Genomic DNA, 22,380 nt, shown 5'->3' on the forward strand with positions numbered 1-22,380 from the left:
TGGAGAAGATTATAAGAAATTTCTTGTGGTTTGATCATGGGGAGGACAAGAGGAATCATCTAGTTAGCTAGGAGCTGGTTAAGAGACCAAAATCAGAGGGGGGGTTAGGGCTCGGTGATGTGGTTTCTAATAACATTGCCTTAATAGGAAAATGTTTATGGAAAATCCCTTTAAAGTCTAACTCCTTACGGCACAGGGTAATTAAAAGCTAGTATGGTATTCATAGGAAAGGCCAGAATTCTAGCGGGAGTAGCTTTGTTGCTCATCTAAACCCCTAAAAATTAGTTTCACATGTATTTGGTTATTTTTCCCCCTAATTCGTTTCACTATTGGCATTGTTGATAGGATTCATTTTTGGGAGGATATCTGGGTGTGAGGCTTAGTTGGAAGTTTTAGTGCCTTGGTTGTATAGACTATCTTCCATCTGTAACACAACAATTTCACATTCTTTTGAGGGGATTTTGTGTCATGGAACTTCCAATTTTTAAGAAATCTCATGAGAGAGAAGTAGATGAACTTACTTGCCTCTTTAGTGTTATAAAATTCTTTCAATCCTAATAGGTGGGGAAAGCTAGGCTTTGGATTAGAGACTCTTCGGGATATTTTTCTTCAAAGTTTTTTTTCACTCGTCTTACAAAATCCCTATATCCCAGTTCGTTCTATTTGGATAAAGTTGTGTGGAAAGCTAAAGGGCCCTTTAAGATTTGAAGGGATGAGCTTTGTAGCGCTAGAAAGGATGGACGGTTGCGTCTAGGTAAGTTGGTGTCTAAAAACACCGCCCTTTTAGCTAATTGGTTATGGTGCTTTGCTTTAGAAGAGTCTTCTCTTTAGCACAGAGTTATAAGAAGTTTGGGTTGGATGAGAATGGGTGGGATACCATTAGTGATTTAAGATGTTCTCTGGGGAGTCAATGGAGGTCCATTTCTTAGATTTATCCTTCCTTTACCCTTCACACTAAACTTGTGGCAGGAAGGGGTTTATGTATCCACTTTCGTAGAGACCCTTGGTTGGGTAATATAGCTTTGTCCACTTCTTTCCCTCATCTCTTTCATTTGAGTACTAAGCAAAATAGAGCCATATATTTTTTAGTTGTGCATTTGAGTAGTCCTTTGGTTTCCTAGAATCTTCATTTTAGGAAGCCTTCTAATGATAGGAGATGGAGGAGTTGTTTTCTTTTTTATCTTTGTTGAACAAAAGCAATCTTTAATTGGGGAGGGATGTTCGCTCTTGGTCCTTGGATTAGTTGGGAGTGTATTTTTTCAATCTTTTTTTTGAATTCTTGATCCGTTCTAATTCTTCATTTTTTGTTCTTTTCTATAATATGGAAGGTCAAGGCTCCCTGAAAAATTGAGGCTTTCGATTGGTTGGTTGTGCTTAATAAAATAAATACTAACAACTTGTTTCAAAGAAGAAGACCTTTGAAGGCTATTTTTTCCGATGTTTGTGTGCTCTGTTTCAAGAACTGTGAGGCAGCTTCTCATCTCCTTTTACATGGTGATTTTTCTTGGAGGATTTGGAATAAGCTGTTTGGTATTATAGGGAATAGTTGGGTATGTCCTGTATCGATGGAAGACTTACTAGCCATTTCTTTTACAAGTTCAGTAAAAGGAAGGATAGGGCAGCCTGATTGAGGTTGTGGTTTATTTGTAGTTTTATGGGGGATATGGATGGAAAGCAATGCACGGATATTCTCTAGGAAAAAATTAATTTGGGAGCTGGTCTGGGATAAGATCCAGTTCTTAGCGTCAGTGTGGTGTGTTGGGTTTGGGTTTTCAGAGGAAAGAGCTTCCAGGAGATTCAAAGAGATTGAATGAACGTGCTGGTTTGTTGAGTTTCTCTTTTTTCTATAAGTTTTAGTTGTATTTTCTAGTTTGTTCCATATTTTCTTTGGGAGATATCTTAGTCTCCCTCTTGTAAATTCTTTTCGTGTTAATATAATTTTCTTTTGCTATATGTATATATATGAAAAAAAGATTCAAACTTTCATTTGGACTTTGGGTCTCAACAGGATTAACATGAAAGATTGGCTTCAGAGTTCACACTACGAGGCCAGACAAGGCCCTTAGGCCATATGTATGCATGATGTGTCACGAGGAGAATGAGATAATTCTCATTTATATTTTGCAGTGTGGGGTGGCAAGGTTTTTGTGTAGACAACCTATTCCCCTGCTTTGGTGGGGTTTGGGTGGCACCAGATTGTTCAGGAATTTATTGCAGTGCACTTTTGGGGTTTTTGAAGGAATAGAAAAAGGAGAAGTTTTTGGAGTTGTGCAGTTTTTGCTACCTTGTGGATGTCAGCTTTTGCTGTCCACACTTCTTTCCTTTATTTCAGCCCACAATTATTTCCTTATGTCTCCATTCATTATTCTGTACAGTTAGCATATATTATTTGACAGATTATAGTTTACATGTATAGGGCTAGAATCTTGCAGGAACTTATTTGCTTTCCATGTATAGCATTCTTGTAAAGTCTATATATAATGTACAGAACTCTTTCACACAATACTTTGACATGGTATCAGAGCCGACTGCTAATTTTTTCTTTTCCCTCGAAATTTTTTGTCTTCTTAGTTTCGGAGATGTCTCTCGTGCCTTTCGGTCAGGTCTATGTTGACTAGTGCTGCACCCAACAATTTTTTTTTCAGTATTTTTATGGTTGTCGTGGGTCTGTTCTCTTCTGGAATTTTTTTGGTTCTCTGGTTTTCGGTATTTCTGAGGCTCGGTGGCTGTCGTTGCAGCCTTAATCTTGATTTCTCGGCAACTCTATGACTGAGTGGCTGTCGGAACAACCTTTTGTTGTTGTTTCCGGTGACTCTGTCCTTGTGATTCTCGGAATAGTAGTCTAAGGGTATTGGAGGTGTTGTGCGACGTTCCTTTGCAGTTTTCTTGGTTCGCAATTTATTTTTTCAGTGCAGGCTGGTCGATCTCAGTTTTATTTGCACCTGTGTTGATTTATTTTTGGGCTTCTCAATTTTTTGGCACTATTTGTCTTTTGGCAAAGTTTGTTTTTGGGTTGTTTTGTTTTTGTCTCGGCCTTTTTTTTTTTTTTTTTTCCTTTTTCCCCTTTATTTAGCATGGATTCTGCACCTGTGTGCCAAGTTTACGGGCAACAAATATTCTACGTGGGCTTTTCAATTTGAACTTTTCCTTTAGGGAAAAGATCTTTGGGGTCATATTGATGGCACGAATTGTGTACCTAATCTTGATAAATCCAAGGATTCAACGTCTTCTCCTTCATGGGCTGTGCTTTATGCTTGGATTATGTCTTGGCTTCTTGGCTCGGTTGATCCGCATAATGTCCCCGACTTGCGGCCTCATCGCACCGCTCAATCCGTATGGACGTACTTAAAGAAAGTATATTATCAAGATAACGGTGCCCGTCATTTTTAGTTAGAGCATGCAATTTCCATGTTTCAACATGACAATCGTTCCATCCAATTCTTTGGCGTTTTAGACTCTTTGGAACGAATATTCTGATCTGGTTATCGCGGATGTTCCTGTTGTCTCTCTTTCCATCATTCAACGTCTTCACGAGACTAGTCGTTGTGATCAGTTTCTTATGAAACTTGCCCCGAGTATGAATCAGTTCGCTATTCTCTGCTGAATTGCTCTCTTGTTCCTTATTTTGATGTTTGTTTTGGTGAGTTACTTCGTGAAGAACAACAAATTAGTACTCAAGTTACTCTGGCTCATGGTAGTTTAGGGTCCATCCCTGTGGCTTATGCTGCTCAATGACGAGGATTGTCTGCACATTCTAGCACCTTGTAGTGTTTTTGCTGCAAGGAATTTGGGCATATCACTGCTAATTATTCCAAGAAATACTGCTCTTATTGCAAGAAGGGTCACATTATCAAGATTGTCGTATCCACTCTCAGAATCGTCAGGCCCAGGCTTCAGACTTTTGTTATTGTACCCCCCACAGTGATCTTTATGGCCCTTGGCTCTTCTTCAGGTGACTCCTCTATTCCCGCACCTCTTACAGTGAGTTACTGCACACTCGAAATGGTGCAATAGATGTTAATTTCGGCATTATCAACAATGGGGTTCCAAGGTAACAATTCTACTAAACTCTAATACGTGGAATCAGATGCCTCTAATCACATGACGAATAATCCCATTGCTCCGTGTCATGTTCGGCCCTACGCTAGTCAATCTGCTATTCGGACTGCCAATGGCAGTTCTTTGCCAATAGCTGCTGTCTGAGATGCCTCTTCTAAGTTAACTAATGTGTTTCTTGCTACTTAGCTTTCCACGAATCTTATTTCTATTGGTCAATTAGTTGATAACAATTGTGCTGTTGATTTTTCTGGTGCTATTTGTGTTGTGCAGGACTAGGTAATAGGGAAGCCGATCGCTAAGGGACCTAAAGTGGGGTGCTTGTTTCCACTACTTTTTCCTATTCCAGCACGTTCTTCAGTTTCTTCTATTAAGTCTTTTGCTTGTAATTATGTTTCAGATCTTAGTATGTTGTAACATCGTCGTTTAGACCATCCCAATACTCAGATCTTATCTTATGTGTTGAACTCTAGTTTACTTGGTAATAAAGAACGTTCTTCTTTATCTCTTAAGTGTGCTTTTTGCAAACTTGGTAAAAGAAAAACTCTTCCCTTCCCTGTGCATGTTAGTAGAGCCTCTCAGTGCTTTGATATTATCCATAGTGATGTTTGGGTCTACTTTCTTCGGTCTAAATCTGACGTTTTTCGTACTTTCACTGAGTTTTTAGCGTATGTTGACAGTCAATTTTCTGCTTCTATTAAGACATTACACAACTTCCGGTGGTGAATATTTTTCTATTGAGTTTCAGACATTTTTGGCTTCTAAAGGAATTATTCATCAACGTTCATGTCCCGCTAATCCCCAATAGAATGGAGTAGCCGAATGCAAAAATTGTCATCTCATAGATGTGGTACGTACTCTTGCTAGAATCCTCTGTTCCATCCATGTTCTAGGTTGAGGCTCTGAAAATTGCTACTTGATTAATTGTTTACCTTCTCAAGTCCCACTTATGGAGTCTCCTTATTTTCGCTTATTTGCTAAGCAGCCTAGTTATGATAACCTCCGTACCTTTGGTTGTGTATGTTTTGTTCATTTACCTCCTTAAGAGTGACATAAATTATCTGCTCAATTTGTTCGATGTGCATTCTTGGGATATAATGTGTGTTAAAAGGGATTTGTTTGCTATGATCCTACATTACATCGTACACGCATTTCTAGGAATGTTATTTTCTTTGAAAATCAACATTTCTTTTTGGTGTCCTCTGTGCTCTCCTCTTCTACTGTGCTTCTCCCCTCCTTTGAGCAGCAGATCTCGGATTTTCATCAAGTTAGTTCTCGCTTTAAACGAGGTATTTTGTATACGAGATGCTCCCGTCCACAGTCTCTTTCAATGGATCACCCGATATCTGATCCTACCACGCTCCAAATGTAACCAGTTGCAGCACCTCCAGAACCTTTGGTACGTTGCTCTCCTAAAGTGTCTGTACCCCTAGATAGGTATGGGTTTTCCCTCTTCCAGTTCTGGCAATTCTATTTCAGATCTTATTGCTGCATTGTCCAATTTTGATATTCCCACATCCTACCCACACGCTGCCAAGCATGATTGTTGGCGACAGGCTATGCAGGAAGAAATTGCCGCTCTAGACGCCAATCACACCTGGGACATTGAGCCTTGTCCTCCCACCATTGTTCCTCTTGGTTGCAAATGGGTTTACTCAGTCAAGGTCCAATCTGATGGAAGTTTGGATCACTACAAAGCTTGCCTTGTTGCACTTGGGAATAATTAGGAATATGGTGTCAATTATGAAGAGACCTTTGCTCCTATGGCTAAGATGACTATTGTTTGTACGATTCTAGCTCTTGCTGTTGCTGCCTCCAGTGATTGGCCACTACATCAGATGGATGTCAAGAATGCTTTTTTTCACGGGGATTTTAAAGAGTGTCTTTATATGAAGCCACCCCCGGGTTTGTTTCCCTTTTCGACTTCACATGTGTGTAAGCTTTGTTGCTCTCTTTATGGTCTCAAACAAGCTCCGAGGGCCTGGTTTGATAAATTCCGCACCACTTTATTACAATTTTCATTCAAGCAGAGCAAGTATGACACTTCATTGTTTCTTCGGAAATCAGACATGGGTATTGTTGTTCTTTTGGTTTATGTTGATGATATTGTGATCACTGGTTCCAATTCTGCTTTACTAGGTCAGCTCAAGACTCATCTCTCAGAGTTCTTTCTTATGAAAGATCTTGGGTCTCTCACATATTTTCTTGGTCTTGAGGTGCATTGTAGTCCCTCTGGTATTTTACTCAATCAACATAAGTATGCTAGTGACTTGGTGGCTACAGCTGGCCTTTAGGAGTTTACTTCTATTGATACTCCCATGAAATTAAATGTCAGGCTTTGCAAAGAAGAAGGTGACTTACTTGCTGATCCTAGTTTATACTGGAAGTTGGTGGGTAGCCTTGTTTAACTCATCATTACTAGACCGGACATTTCTTTTGCTGTATAGCAAGTTAGCCAGTTTCTTTTGACTCCTCGTCAACTTCATTTGGCTGCTGTCTGTAGAATCATACGCTATGCGTAGGTCACTTCTGCTCATGGTTTATTCTTCCCTGCAGGCAATTCTACTCGCCTTGCTGCTTATAGTGATGTTGATTGGGCTGATTGTGCGGATACACGTCGCTCCATCTCTAGTTGGTGTGTGTTCTTAGGTGATGCATTGATCTCTTGGATGAGTAAGAAGTAATACAGAGTTTCTAAGTTATCTACGGAATCTGAATACTGGGTGATGTCTCTTTCTTGTTCTGAAATTATTTGGCTTCGAGGTTTGCTTGCTGAGCTAGATTTTTTTGAGACCGATCCTACACCTCTACATGCCTATAATATGAGTGCTATTCAGATCACGGACAATCCTATTTATCATGAGCGCACGAAGCATATTGAAGTCGATTGTCACTCTATCTATGAAGAATTTGAAGCTTGTGTTATCACTATTCCACATATTTCCACTGAATTACAAATTGCTGATATCTTCACCAAGGCTCTCACTCGTCATTGACATTGCTTCCTAAGTAGCAAATTGATGCTTGTTGATCAACCCGCATCAATTTGAGGGGGGGTTGTCAACGGATAGCAAAAGCTCTGCTGTCCACACTTCTTTCCTTATTTCAGCCCACAATTATTTCCTTATTTCTCCATTCATTATTCTGTACAGTTAGCATACATTATTTGACAGATTATAGTTTACATATATAGGGTTAGAATCATGCGGGAACTTATTTGCTTTCCATTGACAGAATATAGTTTATATGTGTAGGGCTAGATTCGTGCGGGAACTTATTTGCTCTCCATGTATAGCATTCTTGTAAAGTCTATATATAATATACAGAACTCAAGGCCAGACAATTTGTCCATTCACACAATACTTTGACAGTGGACAGTTTGGCTTGAAGGAAATGCTAAAAATTTGAAAGGCTAGAAGACTCACCCAAATTTGATGTGGGAGAAGCTACACTTTTGGCTTTCTTTTGGGTTCGCTCTTTTGGGGTTTTTGGGTCTCTCATTGTTTGCTTTCCATTGGGGACCGGAAGGCAGTGTTGTTGTAAATCTTTTGTATTTTTTACTTTTTCTGTTTTTGTTTGTTGGAGGATGTCTTAGCCTTCTTCATTGTAACTTGTTTTCGCTCTTTCTTTGATGAAAATTTTTTAAAATCATCCCTAGTTTTAGCTAATAGGCTGAGTGGGGTGTTTGATAGGACTATCTCTAAGGCTTAGAGTGCGTTTGTGGGGGTAGGCTAATTGTGATGCCATTTTGGTTGTTGATGAGATTGTTCAGGATATTTGGAGAAGGAAGAAGAAGGGAATCATTTTCAAGTTGGATTTTGAGAAAGATTATGATAGAGTGAATTGGAATTTCCTGGATAAGATTTTTGTGAGGAAGGGGTTTGGTGAGAGATGGTGGCGTTGGATTAGAGGCTGTTTGCATAATGTGAGCCACTCGGTTTTAGTGAATGGCAAGTCTAAATCTTGGTTTTAGGCTATGAGAGGGATTAGGCAAGGTGATTTTCCTTCCCCGTTTTTGTTTGTTTTAGTGGCTGATATTTTGAGTAGGATGGTGGATAGAGCACTGGATAGAGGTTTAGTGAAAGGATTGGAGGTGGGGAGAGAGAGGGGGTTAGGGTGTTGCTTCTTCAATTTACCAATGATACTATCTTTTTTTCAGAGGATCATAAACCTTCCTTTATGAATATTTTGGGTTTCCTTTATGTTTTTGAAAAGGTTTATGGGCTTAAGATTATTATGGGGAAGAGCAGTATTATGCCTATCAATATGCCTGTCAAGAGTGTTAGGGAGTTGTTTGCAGAGGTGGTTTATAGTGTTTTGGATTTGCCACAGTCCTATCTGGGGGTTCCTTTTTTTTTTTGGGGGGGGGGGGGGGGGGGGTTAACCCTAGATCTGTCAGCTTTTGGGACCCCATCGTGGAAAGGGTTTTTAAGGGACTGGATGGGTGGAAAGGTGCTCTTTTTTCTCTGTGGTAGAATTACGCTCATCCAGACTTGTCTTTCTAGTATCCCTTTATACTTTCAATTTTTAAGATTCTGGTGGGGGTTGCTAGCAAGATTGAGAAGATAATGAGGGACTTCTTGTGGTTGAGGGTAGGGGTTTTAGGGATTATTTGGTAAGTTGGGAAGTGATGGGTAGGTCTTAACAGGAGGATGGTTGGGTATTGGAAACTTGGTGTATAAAAACACAACGCTTTTGGCTAAGTGCCTTTGGAGGTTTTTGCTAGAGAATTCTTTCCTGTGGCATTTAGTTGTTAAAAGTGTGGTTTAGACGAGAGTAAGTGGGATGCTGTTTTGAGATTTAGATGTTTTTCGGGGGGAAAGCTATTTCTCAGAGTTGCTGACTTCATTCCCCATATTAAACTCCTGGTGGAAAGAGGTAGTAGTAGTAGTATTCGGTTTTGGAAGGATCCTTGGTTGGGGAGTGCAGTTTTGTCCACCTCTTATCCACTCCTTTTTCGCTTGAGCTTACAGCATGATGGTTCCATTTCTTCATCTGTTGTTGATCCAGGTGGTCCTTTGCTTTCTTGGGATTTTCACTTTCATATATTGTTAAATGATAGGGAGATGGTAGAGCTATTCTTTTTGCTAGTCTTGTTGGATGACTTGTTTTTTTTAGAGGATAGGAGGTCTTGGTCTTTGGATCCTTCAGGGGTTTACTCTTGCAAATATTTTTGTGATTTTCTGAGTAAGTCTAATTTATCTTTTCCTATCTATAGATCCATTTGGAAGGCTGAAGTCCTCTTTAAACCAAGGGTTTTATCTGGTTGGTTGCACTTGGTAGAATTAATACCAATAACTTGCTGCAAGTTGGGAGACCTTTAAAGGCTCTATCTCCAGAAGTCTCTGTTCTTTCGTCATCAGAATCTGCATTGCATTTGTTCATTCATTATGATTATGCTTGGAGGGTATGCAATAAGCTATTTGGTATTTTAGGTGAATGTTGGGTGAGTTCAGAGGTAGTGGAGGACTTTTTTGGTGGTTTCTTTTGTTGGTTTTGGCAGGAAAAAGGAAAGGGAAGCGCTCTGGTAATGTGCATTTTTTTTTTGCAGTCTTTTGGGGGTTGTAATTGGAGTGTAATGTGCGTATTTTTCTAGGGAAGAAGTCATCACATTTTCTGGTTTGGAAAAGATTCATTATTTGGCTTCTTGTGGGGCAGGGGAATTTTAAGGGGGCGGGCTTTTCTAATATTCAATGCGATTGGCGTTATCTATTGGATTGTTAGTTTGTGCTGGTTTTTTCTCTCCCTTTTTTTAGTTTTCAGGTTGTTTCTTTGTTTTTTTATCTGGATTTTCCAGACTTTGTTAAGATGATGTTTTATGGGATTGTTTGGAACCACTTATGCATAAGTGCTTTTCAGGAAAAAAAAAATGCTAAATTTAATAAAATACTGATAATAGGTGTTGAACTGGAGAAGTTCTGAAAGTTATAAGTGGTGTTTGGTTGTGTTTAAAAAAAGTGGTATGTAGATACTTAATTTTATTATAGTGTGCAATTTGATTATTTTAAAATATTTAAATTAAAATTTTAATATTTTTAATTAACAATTCCATTAATATTTATTTTAATTAATATTTTATTTTAATTAATATTTTAAAAATTAAATGTTTTATATTAAAGAAATTAATATAAGATTATTATTTTTAATTAACAATAATCTTGTTATTAAAGCGACTAGCCCTAGCATGTATGTATACATCTTTATTCAAATTTTAATATCTTGTCCACTATATTAGTTATTATATGCTTTAAGTTTAGCTTTATAACAATTTTCCCCACCTACCTTTTTCCCTCTTTATGCATTAAATTTTCTACACTATTCCAACACCTTAAACCATATTGTTTTTGTTTTGACTAATTTTTGGCCATCCTCACTCTTACCTCTTTATGAGTCATATCTCTTCCTAATAGATTCACCTAAAACTTTTTCATATCTCTGCCTTCTTTAGCTTTTGTAAGTACCTGCACACGCACATTCTTTTGTTTTTAATTTTTTTGTCAAAATCCTTGGATGTTATTTTTGTCATTCTAAGAATAATTGCCTGACCCTTTTTCAATTCTGGCAGACTCAAATGGTAACACACAAAAGTATTTCAAATTTTATAATTTATGCAATTTAAATGTTGGCTTGTGATAATTTGCTAGTTTGCACTATGCATATGTTAATTTTTATAAACTATTTCCATTTCAGGATTTGCAAGTTAAGTCTTCCCCACCTGCTCAAACGGATGAGCAAATGCACAATGATCCAGCTATTATTCAGGTACCAGTTTGTGCATAAAAATTATAAAAAAATTGTTGTTTTTTAGATAATTATTTCAAAACTTTCATCTGATTTTTCTTTGCAGTCACACTATGCTGGGAGATCTTCCTTGTCATCAGCTTCAGTTGGCGGTGCAACTTCGATAGAATCAAGCCAGGATATTACAGCTTTGACCACTGGAGCCTGTAACGAGTCTTTATCTTCATATCAGTCTAAAACCACCCATATAGGTTCATGGGGTCATTCACCAGCTGCTCAGACTGCCAGTGTATCTTCTTTTTCACCACCAATGGATTGGCAAGGGTATAATGATGCAGCTTCCAGTGTTTCTCATTCTTCACATCTTCCTAAGCCTATTCAACCAACATCCATGCCATCGTTCCCCTCAAAAGTGCAGAATCAGTTGCTTGCTTCTGAAATTGAAGTGTCCTCACCAAGGTGCTTGACAAATGCATTAGAACATGTCATTCCAGTACCTTTACTTACTGCATATGGTTCTGAATATCCAAAAATTTTACCTACTCCAGAACAGTTTTCTACTTCTCCCAGTGATACATCATCCTCCTTGCCCATCAAGACACCTCTACCATCTCATTCTGAATCCATGACAGCTAATAAACGGATCATGTCTTCACTTTCTTCATCGTGTCGAGATATTAACACTGTTGAACCTTCTGTTATTGGTGGGGCTTTTTCTGGTCCCATTTTTGTTCATCCTATTCAGTCTTTGCCTTCTTCATCTCCATTGGTTGGTTCTACTTTAGGTCCTTTATTAACAAAACCACCAACATTGTTAACTCCTGATCAGTTAATGCTGCCTAGACCACCTGTTCTTACTCCAATGCCGAAAACATACAATGATCAGAAGGATAAGGGCACTCTGATACTAACACCATCTAGCTCTTTATCCTCGATTACTGTCCCAGCACTTCAAGAACCATTATTGCCATTGCCAGATTCTGTGCAGCAGGTCAGAATATTTTTTCTTTTAGAAAAAAATCTTTCTAAATTTGGTTATATATGTTCATTGTTGCTTCATGTGCTGTTCTATATTTTTTATGTTTGATGCTTCTTTGCAGCTTTGTTCTTATGGTTTTGGATTACAATCCTTGGCTGCTATTGGGTTAAGTTAGAGCTTTTCAAAACATTTGCACGCAATCATGGTTCTGATTTCTTTAGGTTTCCTGAGTTAGAAGTGCCAGATTTTTTTTTTTTTGTGTCTAACCAAGAAGTGAACAAAATTTAAGACAGACGGAAGATTTGTTGGCCACTTCTTTTGCTGGTTTTCTGAAAGGAAGGATGCTCATGCTTTGTGGTTCTGTGCGGTTTTCACAATTCTGTGTGGTTTATGGGTTGAAAATGCTTGTGTATTCATTGATAAAAAGCTGAACTATCTTTGTTATGGGAGAAGATTCATTATTGGCCTTGCTTTGGTGTGCTTCTGCTGGTTGATTTAAAGGAGTGAAGTTTTCTGATATTCAATGGGATTGGTTGGCATCGTTAGTCTGATTGTTTTAGTTTTGTTTTATTGTTTATTGTTTTATTTTTTATTTTCTCTTTTTTCTTTCTTCTGTTGTGGAGGATTTCTTGTTCTCCTTGTACATTCTTCTTTTTCTAATAGATTCATCTTCTTTTTCTTTCCCCCCAAAAAAAAAGAGTAGGGCAGATGGAGAATATGCCATCAAGCTTAAGGAAATGATGTGGTGGGAATAGGTATGACAGAACAGAAGCGTTATGCTTACTAATGAGATTGAATGATGAATTGTTGGGCCATAAGCAACTATTTTCCCTTCGCTTCATGGTAGTGTTTAGGTTGAATTTTTAATTTTTGTTAGTAGGGGCCAGTTGTTTTGTATTTATGGAGTCTTAACATCAGAGATTTGCGATGGCAGCCCCATTACAGGAGTCCTAGTATCTGTTTAGTGAAGGCCCAATTATCACAGTTAGATTAGATTTCAAGGTGTATTTGGTGGAGCCACAGATGACATTATTTATAACCTTGATTGGAAATATGGCTGTGGATATTGTTCTGAACCAGGTTATGCTTTTAAAAGTTGAGGAGTACAATGGGGAAAAGGTATGCAGTTAGAGATGGTATTGTTATGAAAGAGTCACAGCTCAAGCGTGCTAAGCCAAACCTGACCTTGAGCCCAACCAAGTTTTTTGGAAAATTTGGACAATATTTTTCAATACTTAATTTTGGGCTTGGGTTGGACAACCTCTACGTAGTGCCAACCTGGGATGTGCTCAGGCAAAGGTCTTTGGCCAGGTGATCTGACTTGAGCCTTGTATGTACACACGTATAGCACTGTGATATTAAGAATATCCAACGGTTATATTTTCAAAATCAATTACATATAAACTGAAAGGACAGCCTGAATCTACATTTAGACTGTGCCAAACCAATCTAGCCTGGACATAGTGTGAGTTTAACAAAATTGAGCCTCTTAGGACCTTCGGTTGGAGGTTGCTTTGGATTGAGCATGGGGATTGAGAGTTCTGTCACATGGGTTGTGTCTGTGTTGACCTTTAAATTGACTCAACCTGCTCGAGGTGCATCCTCAAGTGCCGGGGCATGAAGTTTTGCAGTGTTCATTTTGTTAGAATTGTACAAGATTGTTTGGATTCTATGGTGGCATTTATCTTTTGTTTACTTTGTGGAGAGAATTGAGGGACATGTGGATGTGTTGAGATGGAGCCATGGAGGTTGTATGGTAGAAGTTTATTTTTTTTTAGGCGCTAATATCAATCTTTTTGTAGAGAATAATACTTGCAGTTCCCTGGCAGTTTATATGGAGGTGTAGCGCTTCTTCTTTATCTTCCTTTCATGATGGACAACAGCTTTGAATTTTGATGGCTGATTATTTGAGTTTGACAAGTGGTTATTGTTAGTTGGTCTTGTGAGAAGAACTTCTCCAATCTTAAACCTTTTAAAATTACATGGATCATGCTTGTTATTTTAATTATTGTACGCGGATCATGCTTGTTATTTTTTCTTGTTTTGCAAAACAAAATTTTCATCTTTTTTTGGGGGAAAAGAGGCTGCCTTGTCATTTCAAACTTAAATATATTTACTTGGGCTTGTAGTGGGAAACAGTGTATGGTTTTCCAGGCAGTATTGGATACCCAGTGTGAAAAATGAACAAGACAATGACCCTATGTTTGGGAGATGCCTTGGATTTGGATTTCTGTGGATTTCTAACTAATATAATACAAAATTGTATAAAATTATAATATAATAGGGTCTGGAGCTTAGATATTTCTAGGGAGTTCTTTTGTAAATCCTTTTTCTATTATTTTACTCGTGACCCTACTACGGAAAAATTATCCATTGATTTGGAAAGCCAAAGCTCCCTTGAAAAGAAAAGCTTTCATTTGAACTGTGGTACCTGGAAAAAATTAATACCAATGACTTTCTTCAAAAGACAAAACCCAATAAAGCTGCGTCTCTGGATATTTTTGTCCACTACTTGAGGAGCGGGGAGACTTGTGCACGTTTGTTTCTTCATTGTCCTTGCATGTTGGCTGTTTGGAATAAATTATTTGGTATATTTGGTGAGAGCTGGGTGTGTCTGTCCACATTGAAGACATTTTGCTGCATCACGTTTGAAGGCTTTGGTAAGGGAAAGAATAGGAAAGCTTTATGGCAGTGCTCCATTATGGCTATAATTTGGTGTGTTTGGATGGAAAGGAATGCTAGAATTTTCAAAGGAGTGGCTATGTCTACTAACTTGCGTTGGAGTAGAGTGACTTATCTTTCATCTTTGTGGGTGTTAGCCAATAGGTTTTTTCGTCACATATCTTTGGAAGATATGCAGCAGGACTGGTTGGCTCTCTTGCATTGATTTTGGTTTTTGGGCCTAGAATGGGAAATCTGTAATTATTTACTTTTGATGTAAAGGGTGGATTTTATTCTCCCTGTTTTCCTTGTTTTATTCTTTTTGTACATTCTGCCCTCTCTAATAAAATTTCTTTGTTTATAAAAAATAATAATAATAATACAATATTATATTCAGTTTTCTCCAAATCCACACAAATCCAAAGCTCAAAATCCATGCTCCCAAGCACGGCATGAGAGTTTGTTTTTAGGATGGATTACAAATTCTCCTCACTCATACTTGTGAACTAGATATTTGACAATTTTGTGCATGATTATGGTCCATTGATGCCTGCCACAGAATTTATATAGTATGGTATCTTAGTGATAAGTTCTAAATTTTGGATGGGTACTCTAAAATCTAAGAGCTTTAGGACAAACAATTTTTTTAAGGCGGAGCACATGGAATGTAAATTTTGTAAGCATAGGCAAATAGCTGATCTGGTGGTTACATAAGCAATGAATATATAATTTGACATCATCAGGTTGAACTGGTGACATAAGCACTGTGTTAGGATGATGTCATAAATAGTGAGATATTTAGAAATATAAAAATTTTTTATAATTTTGACAGTAATTTCATTATGGGAACAATATCACAATTAAGTAAATTTTTTGTGAAATTAAAATTTTTATATATTACTTAGGAACTTTAAAAATAGTATATATTTTCTGCTTTTGACAATTTAAGGTCACGTGGGGTCCTCTGTTGTTTTTTATCATTGCTTAATTGCGCTGTTTGATGTGAACTTTGTGTCCACTTCATCATTATGGTTACTGAATAAGGGAATTGTTCATTGTGCTTCTCTGCAATAAAGTAGATGATGGGTTACTGTTGGTGTAGTTTTAATAATATTTTAGTTTTCAAAAAGTTCAGTGAAATTGGATTAGTTGTGTTCTATTGCAGTCTCAAGACTCCACCGAGTTCACTAAAGAATTTGATTTTGAAGCAATGAATGAGAAATTTAAAAAGGATGAGGTCTGGGGCTGTCTTGGTCATACAAAGCAACGAGAGAGAAGCAAAGGGGTGGAGAATAGTGCAACTGGGCAGAGCTCGGTGGCTGAAGATGGCCATGGCTTGGTACCCAGGTTTGATCCCAAAGTAAGTTTCTGAAATTTTTTCTGTATTCACCTGCTGGATTCTGTGGCTCCCTTGTGTGTTTCAACAAAAACACAAGAGTGCTTCAGGTTGCCTGAAAATTGGTTGTGGTTTTTCACTGTTATTTTGGATATAAACTTGAATAGTTGAGTTAAATCATATTTGGCTTCTTTTTGCAGTCTGCATACAATAAGGATGACTTCTTTGACACAATTTCTTGTAATTCACTCGCCCGTGGAGCGAGAAATGGACAGAATAGGTTCTCTGAGAGAATGAGGCAGGACACTGAGGTTTGCTGATTTTTCACTTCTTTTTCACACGTGAAACCATGTGAATTTGAGACATTGAATATTCTAATGAGGGAGGAAAGTTTCTGATTGTGGCTTTGATTATTTGCTGATATCTTTTCTTGTCCAGACTTTTGGCAACTTCCAGCAGAGGCCTCGTGTAGGTTATGGGGGCTATGGCACTGGACGTGGTGAGAATTACCGTGGCTCATTTAATTGGGGAAGAGGACATGGATATTATAGGGGAGGCCGTGGTGGGAACATGGACGTGTACCGGTATTAGAATTTAAATCTTTGAAAGTATATGCTTGTCTTTGTCCACTGCTTGCCAAACTCTTAGCTTTTGTGAAAGATCCTGTGTATTTCATGTTATGGTTTGTATCCACCCAAACTGGCTGGTTCAAGTTTTTTTGGCCTATGAACCAGCCTTTATCACGTATCATCTTTAGCCAGTGTTATCTACAAAATGGTCAAAAGGTGGGTAATTTCAATTTCTTTGAGAAGTTTTTCCCCGCTTTGAAATTTTGTCATATAGGTGAAATTGACTTAGCCTGCTCATGAATGTTCATGCAAATGGCTATGATCAAGCCAGTTAATGAACATTATAGTATCTACCTTTACGTCTCATATGAACTTATTAGTCTTACCATCTACTCTCTCTCTCACACACCCCCTCCCCCACCCCACATACACACGTACATGCAGGGCCAGGTACAATTGTTTGGATAAATGTTTCAGCCTAGTGGGTAACCCAGCTTCTAATGGGCATTGATGACCAGAGAGATGACTTATTGTCATTGTTTTAATGTAACAGTTGAAATTTTTTTTCTTGTTGTGGCATTTAGGATTGATCTTTTATTGTAAGGTCGTACAGGACTATTTAAAGATTTAATAACGCTATCATTCGTATTGAGAAATCCTGTTGGTGAGGGATCATTTTAGTAGGTATGCTGCTTTATAATGTTTTTGAAGACAAGACTTCATGCCCCATGGGATGCTCAGCTTGCAAGTTTCATGATATTTGATACTATAATACGCACCTTCTAAAGAAGCCTAGACTTGCAAACGGAGTTGAACACCTTGTATCTGTGTGCTATCCTTTTCTTTTTATTATTTCAGTACCATTTCAGTGTTCTGTTCCTGTTGTACAGAGGCATGCTTCCACAAAATTGCCCTTTGTCATTCTCAACTTTTTGCCCTTTTCCTGTTCTATAAAGAGTACATTTTATCGGTTTCAATGTAGCCATTTTGTGTTTTGTATATCGTGGTGGTTGGTCCGGTAATGTGCTCATCTCAAAAAAACAAACAAATAGAGAAGTTCATTTTATTCAGTCCTAGTAGGATGAAGAGGTGAAGGGGAAATTTATCATGTTTATTCCGTGGGAATGAAATTGAATAAAAATCTATATGATGAATTTGTAAACTTGTAAAATCAAATTTTTATTTTTATTTTTTCATTCTATTTTTATGTACCAGATAAATCATTAGGGTTGTGAATATAACGGTTGTGGTTCAATCATAGTGAGGTATTGCTTGTTTTAGCTCATTGATCTATGGTTTTATCTTATAAGAGGTGTCTCACATAATTAAGTTCAAATATTTTTTATAAGCAAAAATCTTTTTATTGTGCGTTTAGTGTGGGATTTGGAGGGGCTTTCCCATCTTATTTTGATGCCCTTAACTTACATCTTTGTGGAAGACTTAAAATTCCTGTGTAGGATTTACTCGTGACATTATTACAGATGTGAAATTTTTATTTTTCAAAGGTTTTTTTTTTTGTTTCATTAATTTTTTAAGGAAGTATAAAAAGTTGCCTTGTTTTTATTTTGCACTATTTATTTAGAAAATATGGAAATCAATTGAAAGTTTTTTAACTTTTTCTAAACAAATGTTGTAAAACTGAAAACAATGTGATACTTTTTAAAGATAGAAAACAGAATTATTTTCCACAAGTCAACATATCCTTCTTTGATCACAACTATGCTCTCTCTCTCTCTCTCTCTCTCTCTCTCTCTCTATATATATATATATATATATATATATATATATATATATATAAAGAAATAAGCATCCATACTCTTTTTCGCCCCCACCATTTTTTCACATTGAAGAGTAGTACCATAATTTGTTGGCCGATTAAAGCATAGATGCATTGCATTTTCAAAAAAGAAGCCGTACACTGGATGCCAAAAACAAAGGTCAAATTCTATCCAAATGTGGTTAGCGGTGGAGGCTTCATCCATCTCAACCACTTGTTTATTGATATTATATTTTAAAAGACAAACAAAACATCTCCTTCAGCACTGTTGATAATTATTTTCTTCTTGACGTGTGGTGGGGATCTGGATTGGATTCCTCAGTTGCCACAAGCCATTTCCCTCTCTCCTCCATCTCCCCAAGTATTGTTAATACCTCTGTACCTGGTAAAAGTTCCTTTCCAAAACCCCCTCGCTCCTCCAAGAAAAAAAGCAGGAATAAAACAAAAAAGAAAGGCAAAAAAAAGGGTTCCTTCAAATGAAAAAGAAAAGAAAAAGCAAGAGAAGAGGAGGAGGAGGAGGAAAGCCGAAAGAATGGGTTGCTCTAGATAAAAAGAGTGGGGGGAGGGGGTTGTAATGTGGCTGTTGGTCTATAAACATTGATTCCTCTGTGACCCATCTGGTGGCACCTGAGCATGCACTTTCTGGCCTCGTTCCAGATGGGGCTTCCTCCTGGTTAGGAGGAGGGCCGCGAGCGTCGTACTTACGGCGACTAAGACGAGCACCGCCGACCCAACGAATACGCCATCTCTCACCGCGTAGCACTCTCCCTCTACCCACCCTTCTCCGTAGGCCTGTCTTCTGTTCATGCTGCTGGCTGTGCCCACCAATACCACCGTTACTCCATAGCTCATCCTGCATTCATTAATTGGATACCATATGCGCATTCTTCAATTTCAAATTTCATGCCTCTTTTAAATTTATTCTATTGGAAGTCTGGTACCATTATTATTATTATTATTATTATTGCAAATGAAAATTAATAAATTTAGTAATCCCCCCAGCTGGCCATGTTCCCCCATCTCAGCTTTTCTCTACCTATTTGGTCTTTTTCTCTAATTAAATATTATATCTTCATTTTGCCACCCTGCGACGACTCACATTGTCGCGGGCATATTAGGTAGGATATATAGCGCGTTAACATTCTTCATGTAATGAAACTTGATCTTGTAAAAAGAATGCGCGATGGGATTAGTGTGTTATGATTATAAATTCTAGTTAATGCCCTTATTACATGCAGGTTTTTTTTTTTCATTAGAACAGCCTCCCCTAGTGGCTGAATCATGAGTAAGACTTTGAAAAGGATGATGACTTATTTCATTTGGTCTCTATTTTCAAGCATTTAAAATAAATAAATAAATTAATAATCTATGGATGGAGGAGGGTAGGTTTGATATCACCTACCAGGAGACAGCCAGAAGAGCAGCGTTCGAAATCCTGGTTCTTCTCCTATTGCAGATTCTTCCATTCTTTCCCAAACAGAAGTGCCTGCATATCACCAAATTCCCCACTACCTGAGCTATGGAAACACATATCAAAGCTGCCACTCCCAGCCCAAATGCATTACTACCTGGCAAAGAGCACAGCTTCCCATCCAACTTTATATCCTCTTTCTACAGAAAACCCACAAATAAAATAAAAAATCAAATAAATAATAAACCACATCTACCGACAAAAAAATATTACATTGCAGAAGGACTGAAAATTTGAAAAAAAATAAAAAATAAAAAGAAAAAAAGAAGAGAACTGTCGTATGTAATTTGTGAAGAGCATCGAGTACCTTTGTTCTTTTAAACTCTGCAGCGACACAGGATGCGACGGCGACGGAGGCGAGGAAGAGCATGGAGGAGCAGAGGAGCGCAAACCCGTGTTGCCGGGGTTTGTCCATGAACAAATGGGAGCCTGGAAACGGAGAATTGCAAAATAGGATGGGAGAAGGCTTGGAGATTACTCAGGGTGTTTGGTGTTTGGTGTTGGCGCTCATCTCTCAGCTGCCTTGCTCGGATCAGTTTTTATGTGAAGTTTCTTTTTCTAAATGTGGACCGGATGTGGTGGTGGTAATTGAGGAGACTTTCTTCCAATCCCAAGCTACAAGTCTTTCATTGCTTGGAAGAATAGGTACCATTCCTATTCCTACTTCCAAGGTTTTGGAATATATGTGAAGCTTTCCCCTCAATCTCCTTCCCTTCATTTTTTTCTTTCTACACATTTGGAGCTGGTCAACTGCAGGAGAGAGAGAGAGAGAGAGAGAGAGAGAGTTTGAAGTTCACAAAAAAAGAAGAAGAAGAGGTTTTTGGAGAATGAGATTAAAAACAGATCATTTGATTTATAAACATTAATTATGTTCCTCTTATGAAAGGTTGTGGCAGTAGCATTGACTTGGGTTAAAGAAATAGGGAGATATTAAATGTATGCATTTAGGGGCTGAACTGCATTTACCCTGACCAATTAAAGAGAAGACTTAGCAATATCTATAGTTGATGAGTTGATCTGGCGATCCTTCCACTTACTGGTCATGCTTCAATGTTACTTCTCAGAAATTTCCCACCCAAAAGCTGGAAATTTATTATTATATATACCATAGAATACGCCAGATTGGTTGAAATTTGAGATGAGAGATGCAAGACTTAGCAAGGCTAATTGAGAAAGGGATGTGGGCCTCTGGGCTAATGATCATTTGATGCTGCTGATGATTAACCTTTTACCATTGTGTGATTGGTGGGGAGGAGGAAAAACAAAGGAATGAAGGAGAGAGAAAGAAAAAGAGATCGAGCAGACATTTTTAATTTTTAATTTTTTAATTTTACTTATTGACATGGTGTAGGAAGAAAAGAGAAAAAAGGAGAAAATTTTCTCTCCCCTCTTAAAATCAAACTACTCCAACATTAGGAGGGGAAGAAATAATTGATCCTTTTCTTTCAGTTCTAATTTCTAAGTGTTTCCTATTTGCGCTTTAAAACTATATATATATACACCATAAAAAGTGGTCCACTTTGAGGATCACTTTCCCATCTTCAGGCAAACCTAAAATGGCTTGAAAAGCACAAAAGAAAGAAATTAAGAAAAATCACTGTTACCATATTCACCCACTAAAAAAAGGAAATGGGTGAGAGGAAACAAAAATAAATAGAGCAAAACTTAGAAAATAAGCAAAGAAAAGAAAAACAAAAGGAGCAAAGAAAATATCAAAAGGCGATATCTAATGATTTTGAATCCCTAAAATAATAAATTTTTGTGCCTAATAAATCCTTTTCATTTTTTAATCAAAAAAGCCAACCTACATTACAATCTAAATCAAATTAACTTAGATTGAGCCATCAATTTCTTCCTCCTGAAATATGTTCGGACATAATCTTATCTAGAGTAGTTCGGTAATTTGCTAAAAAACTAAAGCAAATTTAGAGAAATTTTCATCCGCATTGTTTTTATCCTCATGTTATAAGCCCAAGTACGATTACTGAGATTTTCAACATAAATTTTTAACTTAAGTTTCATCAAACCTTTTCAAGACCACCAAAGCTTTAGGTCTCAAATATGAATTAGTCAAAACCTGCTTGCATCTTTGAGAATTTGAGTTCAAATAACTATCAATGTCATTAAGAAACAATTAATCATCCATTCAAAATATAAATACAATGTGTCGACATGCATAGAGAAAATCTACAAGTGCATTTTATGTATGTAGAGCCAATTACCTCCTTAATTTGAAATCCAAAAGTTACCAAATTAATGGACCACGTTGGATGAGGCAAAAAGAAAAAAAATAGGAGAGGAAACCTTAATGAAAGGATCTAAATATCCAACATAAAGTTCAAAAGGTGCTTCTGAACACAAACCCTTGTGACAAAACATCTTACACTTTATGGTCGAGAATGAAAACATCAACTCGGATGTCCTTTGTCCTTCTATATATATTCCCTATTTCTAACCTTGTTACAAAATTTGGCATTTACATTCGCCTTCTTTTACATCCATACCTTAATGGGCATCATGTGAAATCATTTCAATTCTCTAGTTTTTTTTTTTTTAAATAATTTTTTTAATGCTTACCCATAGAACTTGATGCAAATTATAAAAAAAAAAAAAGAAGGTAGTGGGCAAATGCAAGACAATGGAATGGAAATGCACATAACAAGCCTGCGAAAATGGTAAATAACTCAGGGTTGATACTTACGGGGTGTTTGGTCCTCGATGTAAATATTTTCAGGAAATCACATTTTTTTATGAATTTTGTTCCTAAAAATATTGGAATGTCTAACTTAT

The 22,380-nt window shown here is 37.4% G+C and overlaps 2 protein-coding genes across 3 annotated transcripts in view; one reads left to right on the forward strand and one right to left on the reverse strand.

Moving 5' to 3' along the window:
* The window catches only part of LOC131155798 (protein decapping 5-like), a 35,505-nt gene extending 18,180 nt beyond the window's left edge, over positions 1 to 17,325 (forward strand). The window contains exons 3-8 of one of the 2 annotated variants that reach the window (XR_009136901.1): positions 10,747 to 10,818; positions 10,904 to 11,788; positions 15,603 to 15,797; positions 15,974 to 16,084; positions 16,212 to 16,558; positions 16,787 to 17,325. Coding sequence is in view for 1 of the 2 variants with exons in the window: in XM_058109212.1 (XP_057965195.1) it covers positions 10,747 to 10,818; positions 10,904 to 11,788; positions 15,603 to 15,797; positions 15,974 to 16,084; positions 16,212 to 16,357; positions 16,787 to 16,853 (1,476 nt within the window). In the remaining variant the exon portion in view is untranslated. The remainder of the gene's footprint in view (positions 1 to 10,746; positions 10,819 to 10,903; positions 11,789 to 15,602; positions 15,798 to 15,973; positions 16,085 to 16,211; positions 16,559 to 16,786) is intronic. The other variant, XM_058109212.1, reaches the window with a different exon arrangement.
* Positions 17,326 to 18,205: 880 nt separating this feature from the next.
* LOC131155799 (protein MODIFYING WALL LIGNIN-1-like) lies at positions 18,206 to 20,471 on the reverse strand. The gene is made up of 3 exons (XM_058109213.1): positions 19,898 to 20,471; positions 19,522 to 19,730; positions 18,206 to 18,972 (listed from the first exon to the last, which is right to left on the reverse strand). The coding sequence occupies exons 1-3, from the start codon at positions 20,003 to 20,005 to the stop codon at positions 18,708 to 18,710; spliced, it is 582 nt and encodes a 193-aa protein (XP_057965196.1). The 5' UTR covers positions 20,006 to 20,471; the 3' UTR covers positions 18,206 to 18,707.
* Positions 20,472 to 22,380: the final 1,909 nt, after the last annotated feature.

The sequence above is a fragment of the Malania oleifera genome, chromosome 5 (genome assembly GCF_029873635.1).
Source record: "Malania oleifera isolate guangnan ecotype guangnan chromosome 5, ASM2987363v1, whole genome shotgun sequence".
In the NCBI taxonomy this organism is placed as follows: domain Eukaryota; kingdom Viridiplantae; phylum Streptophyta; class Magnoliopsida; order Santalales; family Ximeniaceae; genus Malania; species Malania oleifera.